This window comes from Hyperoodon ampullatus (assembly GCF_949752795.1).
Source record: "Hyperoodon ampullatus genome assembly, chromosome: 13".
NCBI lineage: Eukaryota > Metazoa > Chordata > Mammalia > Artiodactyla > Ziphiidae > Hyperoodon > Hyperoodon ampullatus.
In genome coordinates this window covers 24,026,412-24,045,492 of record NC_136926.1, presented here as the reverse complement: position 1 = coordinate 24,045,492, position 19,081 = coordinate 24,026,412, and the positions used below count along the sequence as shown (strand labels likewise).

The window sequence follows — 19,081 nt, the reverse complement described above, 5'->3', positions numbered from 1 at the left end:
CTCCAGGCCTCAGTCTCCCCGTCCGCGTAATGGGCATGGTAAGACGTGCCCTGCACATGTCTCTGAGCCTGTGGAGGTAGAGTTCAGACCAGATGTGAAAGTGTCATGTGGACACCTGAGGGGTTAAAGATCATGGCAGGTTTAGAGGGCAGAGGAGAGAGTACTGGATGGGGAGGCCGGAGTCCTGGCTTTGCCATCCCGAAGGGGTCACCCCTGGGGGTGTTGATTCCTGGATTCCCAAGGGGCCCTCAAGTTCCCTTTTCCCCAGAGCAGTGGAGGGTTCTGAGTTCGTGGCGGCCTAGCTTTCCCTGGGATGGAGACCTGGCAGGTAGAGGGTCCCTGTCCCCCCAGAAGGGGCTGCGGTGGGTCACAGGGTGGTCCCTGCCTGCCTCTGCTTTTGGGAGAAGAGAGTGAGTCTTTGCTAGAGTGAAGTCCCTCAAGGGAGGCTCTGGGGTGTGTGGTCGGTCAAGGTCATGGCCCCTATGCTTTTGACCTTGACCCAGAGAGGACTCGACCTCTCTGTGCTTTGCTTACTCTGTAAGATGGGCTTAACTGTGGGGGCACCAGCTCACGGACCATGCAGGGAGAAAGGAGAAATATAAGTAAAATCTTCACAGAGTTTGGCACCGGGGGGTGGGGGGGCGGGTGGCACCTTGGCATAAATAACCTGAGAAGGGGCTGGACCCCAATCTTGCCATCAGCAGTTCCCCAGGACTGGGGAGAGGCTTCCGGGAGGGCAGGGACATTGTCCCCAGAACCTGTCCTCGGTGGGGATTAGGTGGTCCTGGGGCTTGAGGGGGGTGGGAGGGGACAGCAGTCCCCCTCCTCCCCCTCCTCTCCCTCCTACCCGCCCCCCGCCCCTCCTCCCAGAGCTCCCACTGGATGGAGTCACGCAGCCCCCATCCCAGGCCCACTTCATGAGGTCTCTGGCACCCCCTTGTGGCCAGTCCTCAAGGCACAACCCCCCACCCCCCCACCCCCCACCCCCGCCACCGCCAGGTGCTCAGCAGGGCAGAGGCCCCTCCAGGACCCCTCCGCTGGCCTCCTTCTCCGCCCTGGCTGACGGCCTCGGCCTACCCTCCATTCTGAGCCCCAGGCATCTACCCCCACTTCCTCTATCCCCAAATCCTGCCCTGCCCAGCCCTACGGAAGGCACTGACCCAGTCAGGTGGACCCAGGGCTGGAGGTGCCCCTGCCACGATGCCTGCTGCCCACTGGTCAGTGGAGGGCGCTGCAGCCCACGGCTTGGGGCTGAGCTCAGTGGCTGAGTGCTGGCGAGCGCTGGGCCGCGAGCCCTGGACCTGGCCCTCACCCCCGCTGTGTCCAGCGCTCCAGGGTGCCTGGGAGGCTTTCTCTATCCTCCACCACCCCATCCCATAGTTCACACCTCAAAGAGCCTTTCTGTATCCTTGGAGGCAGATGACCTTCTCTAGGCTGGTTTTACAGACAGGAAAACCGAGACTCCTAAAAGGTTCTTTCTGGAATCCTCACAGCTAATCAGGACTAAAACCTGGGATTCCTGACTCCTTGTCTGGGAGCTTGAGGGAGGCACACAGCCCACATGCTGTTGGGGGTGTGCCACTAATCTGTGGCCTTGGAAAAGTCACTTCCCCTCTCTGGGCCCCACCTGTGAAGTTTTAACAGCTAAGATAATAATACTATCAGTCACTCAGGCATGTCTTCTGTGCCTGCAGGGTTTCCCAGAGGGTGATGTTAACCTCGCAGGTTGACAACATTGTGTCCCATTTTATACCATTGGAACTGGGGTCTGAGCAATGAGGTCAACTGTCTGAGGCTGTGAGTGGCAAAGCTAGGACTGCCCTTGAGGCCTGGCTGATTGCAGAGACCACCAACCCCACCCCCCTGACACCCCCCTCATTCTTTCTGACCTTTTCCCTTTGCAAGTGGGGACATGGAGGCAGCAGAGGCCAGGGTGGTCTTTAAGTTTCCCAGGCTAACACCACTTTAGGAGGTACGTGGGCTCTTGAAGGGGAGCCTAAGGGTCAGGAACTACAGGCCACTGTCCTCCCTCTATGTGAGGGTCTCCTGCTGCCAGCCTGCTGACCAGAGTGGACTCTGGGGAGGCCACAGCCACTGAGGGGCTTGCGGGACTCCAGCTCTCTAGACAGTCCACTGTGATCCTGGGGCAGGCGTGGTCCCACCCAGAAAGGGAGGAAGCGGAAACGGGGTCCAGGGGTGGGGCAGGGGTGGAGGAGGCCTGGCTGGGCAGGAGATCAGAGCGGGATTGTGTCATGGGAGTCCTGCAGCTGATAAGCAGCTGAGCGGCGGCCCAGGCAGAAGGAGGGGATCCTGGGGTTGACTCATCCTGGGGACCCCCCTGGCCCCCTGCTGCCAGTGAGCCCTGGACCACACTTGGCCTCCTGGCTCCGGTTTGAGGGAGGCTGTGGGGTCGTGGGCTGGAGAGCTCGCTCCATCGCACCCTGTGTGACCTTAGGCAAATCGTTCAACTTTCTGAGCCTCAGTTTCCACGTCTGTAAAACCAGGATTAAAGTGTCTCCCGTGGGGATGGGTGTTAGGACTGGAGATAATAGGGGACTCTCGTGAGTGCTTTGCTTGCTTTGGGGGATGCAGGCGGGAGAGAAGCTCATAAGGCCTTTGGGGTCAGCGATGGGCCAGCCACGTGCCCCAGAAAGCATGGGAAGCAGGGCTGGAGTGGCTCACGGGTGCAGGGTAGTGGGGACGGGTGTCATACCCAGGTTACCTGGAGGACAGAGGGGCAGCCTGGCCCTCTCCTCTCGGCTCCCCCCAGCTCCTCCCCTACCTGGTCCTGTCCCTCCCTGACTTCAGGGAGCTCATCTTTTCTTCTCTTCCCAGGAGGAGGACGGTCCATCCTCCGCGGGGCCTCACCCCTCTATCCCCCCCGCCCACTGGGACTGGGCTACTCTACTCTGTCCATCTTATCATCAGGCCTGAGGCTCACATCACCTCCCACCCACCATCCTCAGAACGGTTTCCTCAGTCCGTGCTGGCGCTGAGGGACGGTTGGGGAGAGGGCCTGGCTGCTTCCCTGACATCAGCTCTGGGGTCGGGTCAGGGTGGCCCCAGTGAGCTTGTCTGGGGGAGGGGACGCCAGTCCCCACCTCAGGGCCAGCCAGTTTCAGGCTGAGTGGGTCCGTGGGGCTGCTTCCTGTTCTGTTTATTGCTTCTGAGTTCAGGAAATCACTGAGTGAAACATCCTCCCCACCTCCCCCCACCAACCCCACGATTATTTAATAGGAGCCGGGCTGTGGTCTCTCTCTTTTGGAAAATCCAGTGGGAGAAGGAAGCTGTCAGCTCAGCTCTGACATCAGCTTGGTCCCTGAGCCAAGAGTCAGGGTGGCCAGGGCAGGGGGGCGGCGCTGGGGCGGGGTGGGGAGGAAACCAGCTGCTGGTGGCCCCCGTGACGTGAGGCTGCCACAGAGTTCCCAGGGGCGGGGGCTGGAGGGTGAGGAGCAGGGATTGTTGGAGACACACTCGGGGGCGCGCGCGCGCACACACACACACAGGGTCATGCCTCCCCACACGTGTTCAGAGACCCCTGGCACGCACAGACTCACATCCACTGGTACAGGATCCAGGCACACGGTCACACACACACTCACACAATCACACAGGGGGCTCACAAAGTCAGCCAGAGGTGTGTCCACCCCGGCTCCCTCCCAGCCACACACACACACACGCACACACACACACACGCACACGCACACATGGCCAGACACAGCCCAACACAGACACAGCCACACAAACGGCCTCATCACACACGCACACACATGCAAATGCCCACTCTGGCTGGGAGAGACAGACCCAAGGGGAGCCCGGCAGGCACTCCCAGAAATGGGCTGGGCCTCTGGGCCGCGGGCTACCCTGGAGCGGGGACTGCAACCACGTCCCCCTCCTGCTTCCCGAGTGAGGATGAAGAGCAAGGTGGCAGAGTGAGGAAAGCCTGTGACTATTCCGGGCCCCACCCGGGCAGGGCGGGGCGGGGTGGGGAGCCCGGGGATCTGAGGCTGCGGAAGGGAGTGGACGGTGAGAGGCCAGGCCGTGGGAGGGCCTTTGTCCTGGCACCGGGTGATGCCAGGCCTCCGCCCCCCCACCATGAGCACCTGCCCGGCCCCACCCTGCCTGCAGCACCTCCTGCCACTCCTGGGCTGCAAGGGATGGCAGCTGAGGAGCAAGTCAGGAACCCCACGTTGCCAGCTGCCGAGTGACCTCGGGCAAGTCACTCCTCAGCCCCTCAGGGCCTGGTTTTCATCATTGATACCAGTGGCTTACAAACGTTTCTGACTGAGACCTACAGTTCAAAACACATTGCACCTTGCAACCAGAGGGTGATGCACATGCTGACACATCCAGACAACGGAAACAAAAGTTTCACCGAGCAGTGCTTGCCCTCGCTCTGGGCAATGCTGGGTGATTTTGCGATTCTATTTTCTTTTGAAAGTGCTGGCGGCAACCCTCTAAATTGAATCCATGATCCACTAAGAGGCAGAGACTTACAGTTGTGAAAATATCGCTCTTTACCTCTGCCTGCGATGGTCTCAAGCTAGTTCAAGATTCAGAGAGAGCCTGGGGGAGGTCAAAGTGCTTGCAGAGGCTAAAATGCCAGATCCATTAAGGGCTGATGCATGAACCATCAGAGAGGAGAGACACCCATTCTAAAGATGGAGACGTTGAGGACAGAGCCTGCAGTGGAATCAGGCCCCATGCAACTTGGCATGGACCTCGGAGGCAGGCCTCTGACCCCACTGATGATCAGAGCCCTGTAGGCTGCTGCTTCCCTTGCAATTTCTATCAGAATTGAAGAAAAAATATGCAGTCACTCTGATTCACCTCCAGGGGGGTGATTCCTGACACAGAACCAGTCAGGAAATGTCAGGGTAATGCTGGGGACAGTTGGCAGGAGGCCAGACTGGCTTCTAGCTCCCACTTGGCCCCGAGGGTGTGTAGCTGGTCCCTGCCAGAGATTTGATGGGGTGAGGGTGAAAAGGGCAGACTATAGGCCCAGAACTGGACCTCAAGAGCCCCAAAGACAGCTGGAAGGGAAGTGTTGCTTATTCCCAACGTGGGAAGTATTGCTTATTCCCCTGCAGAGGCTCTGAGAGGTTGCCTGTTCCCCCAGGACCCACACCACAGTCTGTCTACTGAGAGGACTCAGGAGCCCTCCTTGGCCTAACTCTCAGATCACAGGTGGAGCACGGACCCCTGGACCCAGGCCCAACCCAAGCCCCTGACTCAGGCTAGGGTTTGAGCCCCTCCTGTGGCCACCCCGACCTCTAGTTAGAATGGCTGCCACGTGGCAGGCACTGTGTGTTTCCCACTTAACATCTTCATGACAGCCCCATGAGCCCAGCGCTACCGCATCCTCACTCTCAGTGGGCTCAGAGAGAGGAAGCCAGTTGCCCCAGGTCACAGTTGTGGGCAGGAATCAAACCCATGTTTGCCTGGCTCTAAGACACACCCGTACTCACTGGTGCTACCACTCTAGCCCCAAAGGGACCAAAGGTGACTTGCAAAGCCGAGCCAGCAGCCACAGGAAAGTACATGAGAGCATATAGATGGTGGAGGTGGGCAGCCCTGCAGGTGTAGTTACATCCTCCTTTCTCAAGTGCTGAATAATGAGGTGTTTTTGCCTTTTTGGACAGGATACCCAACTGCCAGGGCTGTGCCAGGAATTCCTGAGCTTCTCCTGTCTCCTCTGGCTGCCCCTCACCAACTCCGGTCCTGGGCCACTCCCCCTGGCCCCCAACTTCCTCCCCTGGGCCCATCTGACTCCGCTGTGCTCGTTGCCCAGGTGGGAGCGTCAAGGCGAGGAGCGAGGACTGAGCTGATGGCTGAGAGCAGCTGCTGGTCGCGTTTTCAGAGAACTGAGATCTTAGATGGGGACAGGGAAGAGGGATGGGAAGGGAGGAGGGGGGCCAGCCTGGGCAATGGGGGTTGCCCAGAGCACTGTTTCTGGGTCACTAGTCTTGGGGAATTCCCCGATGCCCAGAGAGCTGCTTACCTGGTGAGTAACTGCTCCTGGCTGCCCACACAGGATGCCTGGCTGTGAGAGTACCTCCCTGCCACCCCCTGCCAATGGCCACTGCCATGTTACCCTCTCCCCTGAGTGCCCCGGGGCCCAGGAAAGAGACAGACAGACAGGCAGGGGGCTGTCCCCCACCTCCACAACTCCCCCCGGGGCTCCACAGGGGGCGGCTGGTGATTCAAGCCCCTCTGAGCTGAACTATGTCTCCTTCCTTCTCAGATGGGCCCTGGGGGTGAATCAGCTCCTGGGGGCGGTGAGGCTGGGTCAGCCAACTGTCTTCAGCTCAAGCCTGGGGTGGGGTTGGTCACGGGCCAGGATGGGACATAGGGAGAGAGAGCCCACCGCCGTGCCAGCCCCCCCCAGCAACCCATCTGATCTTCCTGGGGCACCCTGGAAGCTGGAGGCTCGAGGGTGTTTTGTTTCCATTATCCATCAGGAGAGAATGAACAGGCCCCTCTCCTGCCCAGCTTTCCCCCTTTAGCCCTGGATTATGCCCAACTTTCCTCATCTGTAAAATGGGGACAAGAACCCCTACTCCTCCGCGGTGAGGAGGATCAATGCTGATGCGTAGAGGGTTGGCTGGGCTCCCAGAACTGTGCTGAGCCTGAGCCCTCACAGCAAATGCACAGCACAGGTGTCATTATTCCCATTTTATAGATGAGAAAACTGAGGCCGGGACGTGGTCACTTCCTCAAAGTCACCCAGCTCATAACTGGCAGACCCAAACCTCTAACCCGGCTCTGACTGAGGCTGAAGTCCATGCTTCCAACCAGCAGACTTTACTCCTTCTCGCCATGAGAGACTTGGCACAGACAGCTTTTGGAAACTAAAATGCTTTTAGAAAATACTTAGCATCTGCTCTGATGTAACCCTGAGCCAGGTGCTGTCAAGAGTACAAATGAGGATCAGACCCCAACCAAGCCCTCAAAGAGGGAGGAATGAGACTTGTTCCCACTTGAAAGGAGAGTGGGCAGGGCTGGGCAGACTCAGCTAACCTGGGCTGTGGGAGGAAGGGGAGGCTTCCTGGAAGAAGCGGCCTGAGTGCAGCTCGCCACCTCTTGCTCCCATCGCAGCATGAGGTGCTGCTGGCATTAGCTGTGGCCTTCAAGCCAGAGGCCGGGGGTCCAGGCCTCATTCTCTTGTTAGCTCTCTGTGCTGCCCTGGGCAAGTGTCTTCACCTCTCTGAGCCTCAGCTTCCCCACCTGACATTCTAAAAGAGACTTGTGGATGGCGAGTGAGAATCAGAAGAAAAGGAGGGGCTGAATGGCCACATGCGCCAAAGTGAGTGGGAGAGAAGAGCCCTCAGGGGCCCTGGGGAGGCCCCAGGCCGGCCCTGGACTCGCTTCCTGGAGATGAGCAGGTGGATGGCACAGCCGCCTGGAGGAGCACCCCCAGCCCTGGCCTGGCCGCCCCCCGCCCAGACTGAGGGTGCCCTATGTGGGCCCCAACTGTCCCCCTCACCCCGAGGCCGGTCAAATCCCCAGCAGGCCCAGTGTGCACAAGCAGGACAGGCTGGGATGAAGTCACAGCTGGAAGGGGCCGGGCTGGGGCTGCCACTCCAGGGTGGGGCCTGGGGTCACGACCCTGGGAGCAGGCAGCCAAGAAGGGAGGATGCCTTCCGTGAGGAAGCTGGGGAAAACACACACACACACATAGCAGCGTAGAGAGGGAAGGAAGAAAACAAACTCCAGGAGACCAAAGCTGGCCTGGAGCGCCGCCTGGGCAGCCGATTCCCGGGGACCGAGGCCACGTTGCAGGCGGCTCACGGGTCCGCGGCTCCGAGACCCTGCCCGGCCTGCCCCCGAGAGGCCCGGTGCAGGTGGTGGCTGGACATGGACAGGAGAGGGAGGCTGGGCCTGGGGTGCCGAGGGGCCCAGAACACTTGGGGAGCACAGACCAAGTCAGGTACCGTGAGAGGGGAAACTGAGGCAGGGGAGGGGGCCAATCAGGGCGAGGGTGAAGTATCTTCTAGACTCCGCCCCACTTCCTGTTTCCTGTGGGGTGGGGCTGAGATTACATGGCGTTTGGGGGCGTTTTATAGGGCTGAGGAGGGGTCTGGGCAGCCAGAGGACAGTGCAAGGCCCGGCGAGTCCACTGGGAGTGATGCAGGGGAGGAACCGTGGGACGAGGAGGCTGCCTCCAGGAGAATCAGGGCACCCAGTGAGCTATTTGGGCGGGGGAGCAGGGGACCCATAGATGGGGCCTCTGTGGGGCCCTGGTGAAATAGATTTGGGGTCCACAACAGAAGAGTCAGGATGAGTCAGACGACAGGGGTCTGGGAGATGTGGGGGGGCGGTCTGGAGGCTGATCCAGAGTTCATGCTCCCCGAGTGCTCAGGCCCTCCTGCAGGAGAGATTGGGCCTGGGGGATTATGAGAGGGAGGTGAGCTGGGATGTCCTGGGGTGTGGGGCTGCCTGAGACAGGCTGGGGTGGCTGGACCTCCTAGGGGCATACACAGACCCCAGAGCAGGTGCATGAGAGGGACAGGTGCCAGGTGGGGCCTTCCATGGCCCCCAAGGAAGACACAAGGTGTGGAGCGGCTGGGAGGAGGAAGGAAAGCCAGTGTGGGCTCTACCAGCCTCCTCCCTGCTGGGAAGCGCCCGCTGGGATGGGCAGTTTTATGGCCCCACAGCCGAGGCCCAGCTGGGAGAGCGGGGAGGAAGCAGCCTGGAGAGGGCAGGGCGTGCGTGGTGGGGAGGGGCACGGTGGCAGCAGGAGGGCTCGTCCTGGCACAGAACGAACAACGCTGGGCAGGTCCTCCGGGATGTGGCAAGAGGCGGGAGCTGGGGGCATGGGGGAGGGCTGAGGGGGTGGGCAGAGGGAATCAGGGGCCAGGGAAAGGCTGCAGGGCTCCCTGGCCTTGGAGAAGCAACTCTCCTGCCTCGTTCTCTGGTCGGGGTCAGGTGGGAGGGCTGCAGCGGGGGCGCCCCTGGCAACTTGTGGGACCACATAGCCCCAGATGTGTCTGATCAGCACTCCCCCACCTCTTTTGCTTTGTTTTGAATGCTTTTTGCCAGGGAGGAGCTGCTGTGCTCATTTTGCCCTAGTCCTCACCATTCCTTCCTGGCCCCCTTACTCATTTATGAATCTACCTGGCCACGATAGACACCAGAATTTGTGACCCTGCCTAAGAGACTCCAGAAGCACCTTTTGGGGGCCATAATCATTCTCTGATGCTGAGCCCCAAGGGCCCTCCAAGACATTTTCTGTTGTCCTCAGCCATCCCTCTGCGTCCTGAGGAGCAAATCTGGCTCCGATTGGCTCAGCCTCCTTAAGTCTCTGCTCTAAATGTCCTTTCAAAATGGAAATGCTGGACCACCGTCCCCTGAAGGGTGCAAACAGTTTAGGTAAACACCAGACACACCACACCTTCCCAGAATCTCCTCCCCAGGCTCTCCCCAAAGAAGGGAGTCACAGCAACCCCTCACCTCCCATCTTCCCAGCCCCCTCCTCAGCCCCACAGGTACCTGTGGTCATCAATGCAGGCTTGCTGATGGCAGTCAGGAGGCCTGACCTTGTGGGACCCTGGACAACCTGTCCCTTTGGGAGCCCCACTTTGCATGGTGGCAGCGGGCAGGTTGGAGGAGCCCACCTCTGCGGTAGCTTCCAGTGCCCACGTTCAGTTTCGCTTTTTTACCGTCTAAAGTCCACACCAGGGCCCCAGCCCCTCTTCCTGGAGCCGCCTTCTCAGCCAAGCCCCAGCCTGCCTCCTCCCCACTGACCCCCTAACCCCCTGACCAGGGGGCCACAGGTGGCAGCCTCCGTCTGCTTGCCTAGTTTCAAGCCACCTCCCCAAACCCAGGTGAGTCAGGGCTGTCTGGGGTACCCACTGCCCAGGGACCCCGATGACTCGGGGACCCTCCTCCCCCTCCCCATCTTCAAGCAACTCCCAGGGCAAGCCACGCAGGAAAACCGCAGGGTGTTTTGTTGAAGAGTTCATTATAATTTTATCAATCAAATTCTTAGAAGAGGGAAAAAGTCTGTTCTCGCCACCCTCCCCCCTCACTGCCCCCCCTTCACTCTCACTTTCTTCCATTCATAATTTCCTATGATGCACCTCAAACAACTTCCTGGACGGGGATCCCTGCTAAATATAGCTGTTTCTCTCTCTGTCTTACAACACAGGCTCCAGTATATAAATCGGGCAAATTCCCCATTTGAGCATGAACCTCTGAAAACTGCAGGCATCTAAGGTCTCCTCCAAGGCCCTCTGGAGTCCAGCCCATAATGAAGGTCTTGGCGGCAGGTAAATCCACCCGCCCCGCGCCGGCTTCCGCACCCCGCCACGGGCGCAGCGGCAACTTGGGGCACTTGGCGATCGTGAGCGGGACACCCACTCGCCGCAGACACACGGACACTTGGGGCGCCCGCGCAGCCCGCCGGGCCGCCGGAGGCGCTGGGTGGCGGCCGGGAGCGAGAGCAGGCACATGGTCCCGGCACCGCGCACCCAGCCCGCCCTGGGGCCCGCAGGTTGGCGGGCAAGGGAGGGTGCGCCGCAGCCTTCCTCCTCCTCCTCCTCCTCCTCCTCCTCGCTCCGCCGGCTCTCCTGCTGCTCTTCCCGCTCAACTTTCTCCGGGACTCACCCTCCCTCTTTCTTTCTTTCTTTCTTTCTTTCTGTCTTTCCGCTTTCTCTTTTCCAACCGCGTCCCGGGCTGCTCCCTGGGAGGGGCGCCGGCCTCCGAGCAGCTTGCAAACTCCGGCCCGGGACGGGAGCAGGTGCCGCCTCCATCTGCTAGTGTCTGGAAAGCTGTGGTCTGTGCTAGGTGAGCCTGGGGTGTGGGGGCCCCCCAGCCATTGGGGGCCTCAGCACTGCCGGGGGATGCTGGGAGGCACAGGGGACCCAGAAGTGAACTTGAGGCTGCCACTGTCCCAGGAGGGGACCCGGCTCCTGCGCGCCACCCTTTCCCCCAACCTCATCGGTTCTCCAGCCTCACAGGTCCACCGACCCCAGCCCTTGATGCTTGGGTCACCTGGAAAGCAAGGGGAGGTGGGGGAGGCGGGAAGCAGGCGCCCTGGGCGGGGAGGGGCGATCCTGGACAGGCCCGGACAGCTCTCAGCTCTCCTGTCACCTTTCACTTTCCTTCCTCCCCCGCCCACCTGGCTGCGTGCGACATGTTCCCTTTTTTCTTTCCTGGTTGCACCATTCCTTTGCCCTCCCGAAGGCTCTGGGGGACTGAGGGACCCCAGGATTCTCCTTGTCCTAACCCACAACCTGGGGCAAGGACCAGTAGACAGGAGTGGGAGGGCATGGAGGCCAGGAGCAGTACAGGGTGGGATAGGAAGTTTTGAGGAATGACTTGGGAATGGGGGGTGCAGAACTGCAGAACTGGGGTGGAGTTGAGGGTCCTAGATAGGGTAGTGGCCGTATTTGGAGAAGGATAACCACAGAATTAGGGGACAAAGGGCCCAGTGAGCCAAAATCATGTGACAGGTTTGGGAGATGAGGGTCAGCAGAAACCGCCCCCCTCCCCGTGGTCCCCTAAGAAGCCCACTCTGAGAGACTGAAGCGTGAAGTAACACTTAGGAATCTGGACCATCCTGGGAGGTGGGGAGGTAGGGGCTGCTCTTTTCCTTGAGACCCGCTGGGGCTGGGGCGTGGTACCCTCCAGCCAGAGGCCAGGATGGTGTCACCCTGGACCCAGCTTCCAACTGGTAGGAAGAGCTCACGTCCTGCCCCCTTGCTCCTGTCAGGAGACAGCAGGGAGTGATAGATGGGAGTGAAGCAGAGACAGAGGGTTAGAGCTCTGGAGAGAGGGGGACAGAGAAGCAGATTTGGTGACATCGTGAAAGTAAGAAACAGCCATGCTGGGCGAAGAGAGAGCTGGAGGCTGAGAGGGGACACTGGTGTCCCTGAGGGAGACGAGGCGCATCCTCTACCATGAGACCCCTTGCCCACCCCCCACCTCCCTGCTCATGGCTCCCTCCTGCCTGTTCCCAGGAGTCGTGCCCCTGCTGCTGGTTCTGCACTGGAAACACGGAGCGGGGAGCCCCCTTCCCATCACCCCTGTCAACGCCACCTGTGCCACACGCCACCCATGTCACAGCAACCTCATGAACCAGATCAAGAACCAGCTGGCGCAGCTCAACAGCAGTGCCAAAGCCCTCTTTATTCTCTACGTAAGTCTCCCCCCAGGCTGCCAAGGAAGGAGGGAGGGAGGGGCTGGGCTTTGCTACAGGGACCTGGGCTGGCGGGGCTGGTCAGGGAAGGGAAGGGAGGGGGACTGGTCCCACCACACCCAGACTCCCTCAGCTTCCTCCCCACCCCCTGGCCCAGGCTCCGCCACTTGCCTAGTGTGCCCAGTCAGATAGGGGCAGAGCTGCCTGGAGAAGGGGGTGCCTGGCACTTCTACCCTGGGATTCCTCCACCTTGTGGAGGGAGAGGCCGATGAGAGACAGCGAAGGAGGCAATGAGGTGGACGGGAGGGTGCTGTTGGGAGAGATGGCGGGTTGTGGGTGACGGGTGCAGAGCCGCCCAGGAAGAGGGCGAGTGCAGTGGGTGAAAGGGCAAGTGTGTGTGGTGCACATGTTGGAGGTGAGACTCGGTGTTTTCCTTTCTGTCCCCATGTGGTCCTGATGATTGTGATGAGGAGGATAATTCCTTGCATGGTATAGGCCTGGATGCTTTACCAAGGGAATCCGCACCCACAATTACTTCAGGCTCTCAGGACAGTCCCGAGATGCCTACAGGGCAAGTGATTGGGTCCTCATGCCACTGTGTTTGGGGTGGGGGGACTGAAGCCCAAGAGCTGCCCCAGAGGCTTGGTGGCAGGGCTGCATCACCCGTCCCTGACTCCCACGTCACCTCCCCTCTGCCCCTCTGCTCCTCAGTACACGGCCCAGGGGGAGCCGTTCCCCAACAACCTGGACAAGCTGTGCAGCCCCAATGTGACTGACTTCCCGCCCTTCCACGCCAATGGCACGGAGAGGGCCCGGCTGGTGGAGCTGTACCGCATCATCGCGTACCTGGGAGCCTCCCTGGGCAACATCACACGGGACCAGAAGGTTCTCAATCCCAGCGCCCACAGCCTGCACAGCAAGCTGAACGCCACGGCGGATGTCATGCGGGGCCTCCTCAGCAACGTGCTCTGCCGCCTGTGCAGCAAGTACCACGTGGCCCACGTGGACGTGGCCTACGGCCCGGACACCTCAGGCAAGGACGTCTTCCAGAAGAAGAAGCTCGGCTGTCAGCTCCTGGGGAAGTATAAGCAGGTCATCGCTGTGGTGGCCCAGGCCTTCTAGACGGGAGGTCTCATAGTGCACAGTGACCTGAGATCTTAGACTTAGGTGTCTCTCAAACTGTGGCCGGGGCCCAGAGCAGTGCCAAAGCCAAGTGGGGGCTGCTCGCAGACCCCGAGGGGTTCCTGGCCAGTCTACTCCCCTCCAGGGTGGGCTGTGATGAAGCCAAGCAGAGCCAAAACTCCCAGAGGGAGAACCTATATATGGCACCAACTAGAAGAAGGCGCCCCTTCTTCTGGGAGGCTGCAGCCAGGCACCCGGTGTCGGGCTGGATTTCGGCCCCTTCTCGTCCCCTCAGCCAGGGTCTTCGTGAGCAAACCACACAAGTTGCCTCCGACGACCCTGACCTGGGGCAAGACAGCAGGGGTCGGGGGCATTGCCTGGCCCCTAGCAGAATGATGACTATCAGTGCCTTCGCTGCCCCTTCGGTAGACCTTGAAAGGTCTGGTTGGAACTCAGGCAGCCCAGAGGGGCTGGGATCCTGAAGGATCCTTGGCCCCTACAAGTATGGTGAGTGGAAGGCTAGAAAGGGAGCTCTGGTTTGAGATGCTGCCTTGTCTTGGGCGTGATTGGAGAACTCAGGCCTAGGACTGTCAGGTGGAAGGTTCCAGAAGGAGGTCGCTGGCCTTCAGCCTCCTGGGGAGGCAGAGAGGCCACCTTCAGGCCTGGGAAGGAAGAGAGGCCCTTGAAAGTCTCGACGGGCTCTTCTTCCTTGAGCCCGCAGTCTGTCCTGCTGTCCCGGTGGCTGGGGTCTGGTGGCTGGACCTGGAGGCGGGGTGTGGGGAGGTGGACGGGTTGCAAAGTCAGGTGAGGAGGTTCTGAGGGGACCCAGAGTCTTGTGGGCAAGGGTCTGTAAGGGAGGGGTGGATGCAGTAGTTCAGAGTGGCAGCTCACATCTGAGGCCCACGGAGGCCCCATGAGGTCACACAAAGGTACTTGAGGGGCACCAGAGGCCATCACTGGTCCCTGGAGCAAGGGGACAGCAGAAGTTGAGGTCAGGGTCTCAGGAAGCCTGAGATCCAAGGGTGCTGTGTGTCTGACCCAGCATGATTGTCTATTTATTTTGATGCCCTATTTATATTAACTTATTGGTGCTTTAAATAGCAAAGTTAATTCCCCTTTCCCTGCTCCTCCCTCTCCAACAGAAATAATATGATGGCTCCGTCTGCAGGAGCCGGGGCCAGGCCTTAGCAGGGCCTGGTCTGGAAGTCGAAGATGTTACAAGTGGGATAAGCCTTATGGGTGAGGCTCAGAGAAGGGTCAGGAGCTGAGAGAACTGGTCAGTCTGGGAGGGGATGGGGGACATGGCTCCACCCCCCACCCTAATGGTAACTGGCTCTGGGGCTCTCGGGACCCTGGCTGCAAGGCAGGCTGGGCCAGTTTGTGGAGTGGCCAAGGGGCCCTTTCCCAGGCCCACCATGTTGCTTGGCTCCAAGGGGCCCATTCAACACTGTGTTGTCTGGCGCCCCCTGGAATTGTGCTGTTGGAGGCCACATTCACCATGGAGATGGCACCCCTGGAGCAGTGAGCAAGGCAGCCCTGGTGGCCCACCTGCTGCTGTTTCCTTGTCCTCACGCTGCCTCTAGACTAGCAGTCTAGGGGCCCGGGAACAGTCCTGACCAGCACCCAGCGGGGAAGTGCCTTCTCGGGTGGCCTGAACACCCACAGAGGGCGAGAGGACCTGGCTGGACCTCAGGAAGCTGGACGGCCCAGGGAGGAGGCCCCTGCTCTGGAGAGGAGGACTAGGAGGCCCTGGGATGCAGACCAGGAAGCTGTGGTCCCTCCTGCCCCACACCCCCACCCATGTCTGGGCTCCCAGGCAGGGAACCTGATCCTTTCCTTTGTGCTGGGGCCAGGCTAGTGGAGAAACGCCCTCCAGTCTGGGAGCAGGGGAGGAGGGCCCAGAGCTGGGGCAGCTGCTAAGAGCAGGGTTCTGGCGTCTTCTCAAACCCTGAGCGGGCAGCGAGCCTAGCCGTTCAGCCAGCACGATTTTGGTGCTTTGCACCCACTTTGCACCCCTCTGCCTCCTCCGAGCACTTTACCCGTGTCCATCGGCGGGCAGGTGGGCAAGGCAGCAGGCAGGCCCTGAGGCCTGGGGTCGGGGGCTGGAGGTGGGAGTTGTCCGTCCCACTGGAGGAGACCACGATGGTTACATGTTTTCCAACACTGTCGTAACTGAGGGTTAAGACGCTGAGGGTCGCGCTCAGCCTTGTCCAGGATCTCAGCCTGCTGTTCCCCGTCGCTCTGCTCCGTCAGTGAACGTGGCTTGGAAGGCTTGGAGCCGGCTGGTCTCCCTTCATCTCATCACCCCGTGGACGCAGACTCCCCGTGCCAGGCCCACCTGGGCAGCCTCTGAGGCTCGGGGACCAAGCGAGTCTCCTCCCCCAGGCGTAGCCCCGGCTCTGCCCCTCACCCTCGTCCTCAGTGCTCTTCGTAGAGCCTGTCTGGCAGATGGGCACCCACTTTGCACAGCATCTCTGAATTTTGGAGCCTTTGTGTGGAAAAAAGCTTTGCAGGGCAGGAAGCTGTCCACTTCCTCCTTTATCTGGTTTTGACCCACACCTGCATCCTGGGTCACGGCCCCAGCCCGAGGAGGAGGGAGAGGCCGGCAGGAGAGGAGGGGGTAGGACAGTCCTTTTGCAGTTTATCGAAAGAGGGGTATTGGGGACCTTATTTATTTAAAAATTTTTTAAACGAGAAAGCACCACTATTTATTTGTCTCTCCTCCTCCTCGTCCTTCTCCCCCTCTCCTTGCTCCCTCCTTGGGGATGTGTCTCCCCGATAGAAGCAGTCCAGCTCTGCCTTGCTGGCTCTCCAGAATAGACATAGCGTGTGGGGCTGGAGGCCAGAACCAAGTGATTTCCCTTCAGATGGTACAGATGTTCTTACTTCCGGATTGCCACCCCCCTCCACCCTCCCGCCTGTCCCTTGCCCACACCCAGTACCTGGGCGTCACTCCCATCCACACTGCTAGCTCCGTGCATCCTTCCGTGTTTCCCTCCTTCCTTTCTACTGGAAAGGACTTGGCCTTGGGGGACAAATTCCTCTTTGATGAATGTACCCTGTGGGAATGTTTCATACTGACAGATTATTTTTATTTATTCAATGTCATATTTAAAATATTTATTTTTTATACTGAAGGAATACTTTTTTAAAAAGAAAAAAAGAGAAATTAATAAAGAATCTACTCTTGGCAAGCTTTCCAGATTGTATTCATGTGGGGAGACGGGGCTGGAGGGGCTGGGACCATCTCTGTCCTGGGCGCCCAGCTGGGTGGGGCTCTGCCAGGCCAGGGGTGGGCAGGTGGGAAGAGGGGGTGTTTCCACCGGGCAAGGGTGCCGGCATGGGTGAGGGCGGGGTGGGCAGAACGTTGGCACAGGCAGGACAAGGTGGGGGGGGCTCCAGATCATGGGGTGCCACCAGGAGGTCCTGTTCGGAATCACGCAGGACACTGGGGCCAGAACCAGGGCTTCTGTTGGGCTCTTCTGGGCCTGAGCAGCTCTCCCACTGCAGACACTGCTGTCCCTGTTCCTGCCTCACACCTGGGGACCCCCTTTCCCTGCAACCTTCTTCCCAGCCTCCTGAGACCCCTTCCTTGGAGAACAAGAGAGTTTGGAACCGGATGGTCACAGACGCAGGGACTCTGGAGCAGCCCCCAGTCTCTCCCCCGTGCTTTGCTGGGGTCCAGGGCTCCCCCAGCTGAGATTCCTTTAGGGATGTGGGCAGTTTTCTGAGAGCCACCTACGTGCTCTTTCGTGAATGTTTGTAAGTGTCAGGGCGTGTGTAGGTTTCCAAAGGTGCGTAGGATAGAGTTCACGCCTCTGGAAGCTCCAAGGCGAGTGGGGCAGTGAGTGAACATGTGTGTGTGTGTGTGTGTGTGTGTGTGTGTGTGTGCGTGCGCTCATTGATGGAAGAGGCACAGAGGAGGTGCTGAGCCAAGGCGGAGAGAGCGCTCACTGCCCGGTGTCTGCAGGGCGCTCAGGCCGAGGTCCTCTGCTTTCTGTGCCAAGAAGGGCCTTGACTCACAGCAACACTGGCCTCACCTGGGGGTGATCAGGAAGGTGGCAACACTGCCTCTTATTTCTTGGGCTTTAACGTGCACTCGGATCACCTGCGATCTTATTAAAGGGCAGATTTCAATTCAGCAAGTCTTGGGTAGGGAGGGGGCAGATCCTTGCTGAATTGAAATCTGCCCTTTAATAAGATCGCAGGTGATCCGAGTGCACGTTAAAGCCCAAGAAAGGCCGCCCTGCCCTCCCTCCACCTCTCCTCCTGAGTCGACCAAGACGCCAAGTGTAAGTCACCAAGGGCTGCAGGGCGGGCAGCTGCCTGGGAGGGAGAGGCTGGCGGCTTCTGGGAGCCCCCAAACCCACAGCTGTTTCAGACTTTTTCTCCTGAAGCTCGTGGCAGGCTGGCTGAATCCCCCCTCCAGGCCACACCCCCAGCGTCCCCCACTTCTCCTTCTCTCGTGGGAGACAAGGTTGAAGCTTTTCAAAAGAAACCTTTGCTAGAAAACTAGAGGAAAACAAAGCAAACACCAAAGCTCAGACAGGAGGGAAGTACAGGGATATCAGATCCTAAATGCCATCCTGGGGGGCTGGCTGGGCTGCCCGGCCCTCGGGGTCTTCCCTCACCTCTGTGGGGAGTTCTCACCCCAAGAGAGGGGAGGTGTTTTGTTCTCTGCCCTGCCCTGGCCAGAGAGAACACAGGGCGGTTAATTGGTCATTGGGTGATCCTCCCGTAGGAGGTGAAACAGTCGGTGGGTGGGAGGAAAGGAGGCCGCCACTCCGCTGGGAAGGCTGTGCCCTTGAGGCCTGGGTCCTTGCCGTGCTGCCACATGCAGTCCTGTGACCCTCCAGAGTGAACTCAGCTCTCTTATCTGTGAAACTGCAAGAGGAATCGGTGATAAATGTCATCCTATCTACTTCACGAGGCTGCCGAAAGGCACCCGAGAGCAGGGAACTCGAAACACTGTGTGAATTGGCACGGCCGGCTGGCCCATCAGTAGGTGGAGATGGAGAAAAGAGAACCCAGTGCCTCAGGCCCCAGAGCCGTCTCTGCAGGGGACAGGGGGTCCTCTTCCCCAGTGAGTGCAGGAGGGAGGAGCTGACAGCTCTGAGTCCAAGGCTGGGGGGCTAGGCTGATGAGAAAGGGAGGGAGGAGCTGACAGCTCTGAGTCCAAGGCTGGGGGGCTAGGCTGATGAGAAAGAGAGGGAGCAGCGCGGACGAACTTTCAGTGAATTGCTCCTCCGACGGTACCCTGAGCCGCAGGCCTGGAGGAGTCCAGCCCAGAGAGGAGCCAGGGGCAGCCTAGGTACCCAACTGAGCCTTCTCCCATCCTGGCTCTCGGGAGGTCAACAGGACCGGAGAGACACTCCCTCCCCCTTACCAAGAAGCCAATTGTCAACAGCTATCCCGCTAGAGGCACAATCCCATGGGCTCTGTAATGACCCTGCATTTTACAGTTTACAAAGCATTTTCTCACCCATTAGGAGATCCTCCCAACCATTCTGAGATGGGACTAGATTACTAGTCCATTTTACAGATGAGGAAACTGAGGCCCCAGGAGGCTAAGGGACTCTCCTGACATCCATCACTCAGCTTGTTGAGAGAGGCTCCTTATATTTGTTCATCCTTACATTCATCATCTGTCCACTTAACTTGTCAAGACTCTACGAGCCAGGCTTTAGACCCAAGGAGCTCAAGGGTCAGCGGTGGAAGAAAGAATTTCCCAGGTCACCTCTGCCCTAAATTCAGACTAGGCAGAAGGAGAATTATATTATCATGCTAAACAACCACATTTTCAGCAATAAAATTAAC

General features: G+C 59.5%; 1 protein-coding gene across 1 annotated transcript; it reads left to right on the top strand.

The window, feature by feature from the left end:
* Window positions 1-12,076: 12,076 nt before the first annotated feature.
* On the top strand, window positions 12,077-13,264 carry LIF (LIF interleukin 6 family cytokine; the record flags this gene model as incomplete). The annotated part of the gene is made up of 2 exons (XM_079717603.1): window positions 12,077-12,142; window positions 12,854-13,264. 2 exons carry the CDS (start codon window positions 12,077-12,079, stop codon window positions 13,262-13,264), a joined length of 477 nt encoding a protein of 158 aa, XP_079573729.1.
* Between the last annotated feature and the right edge of the window lie 5,817 nt (window positions 13,265-19,081).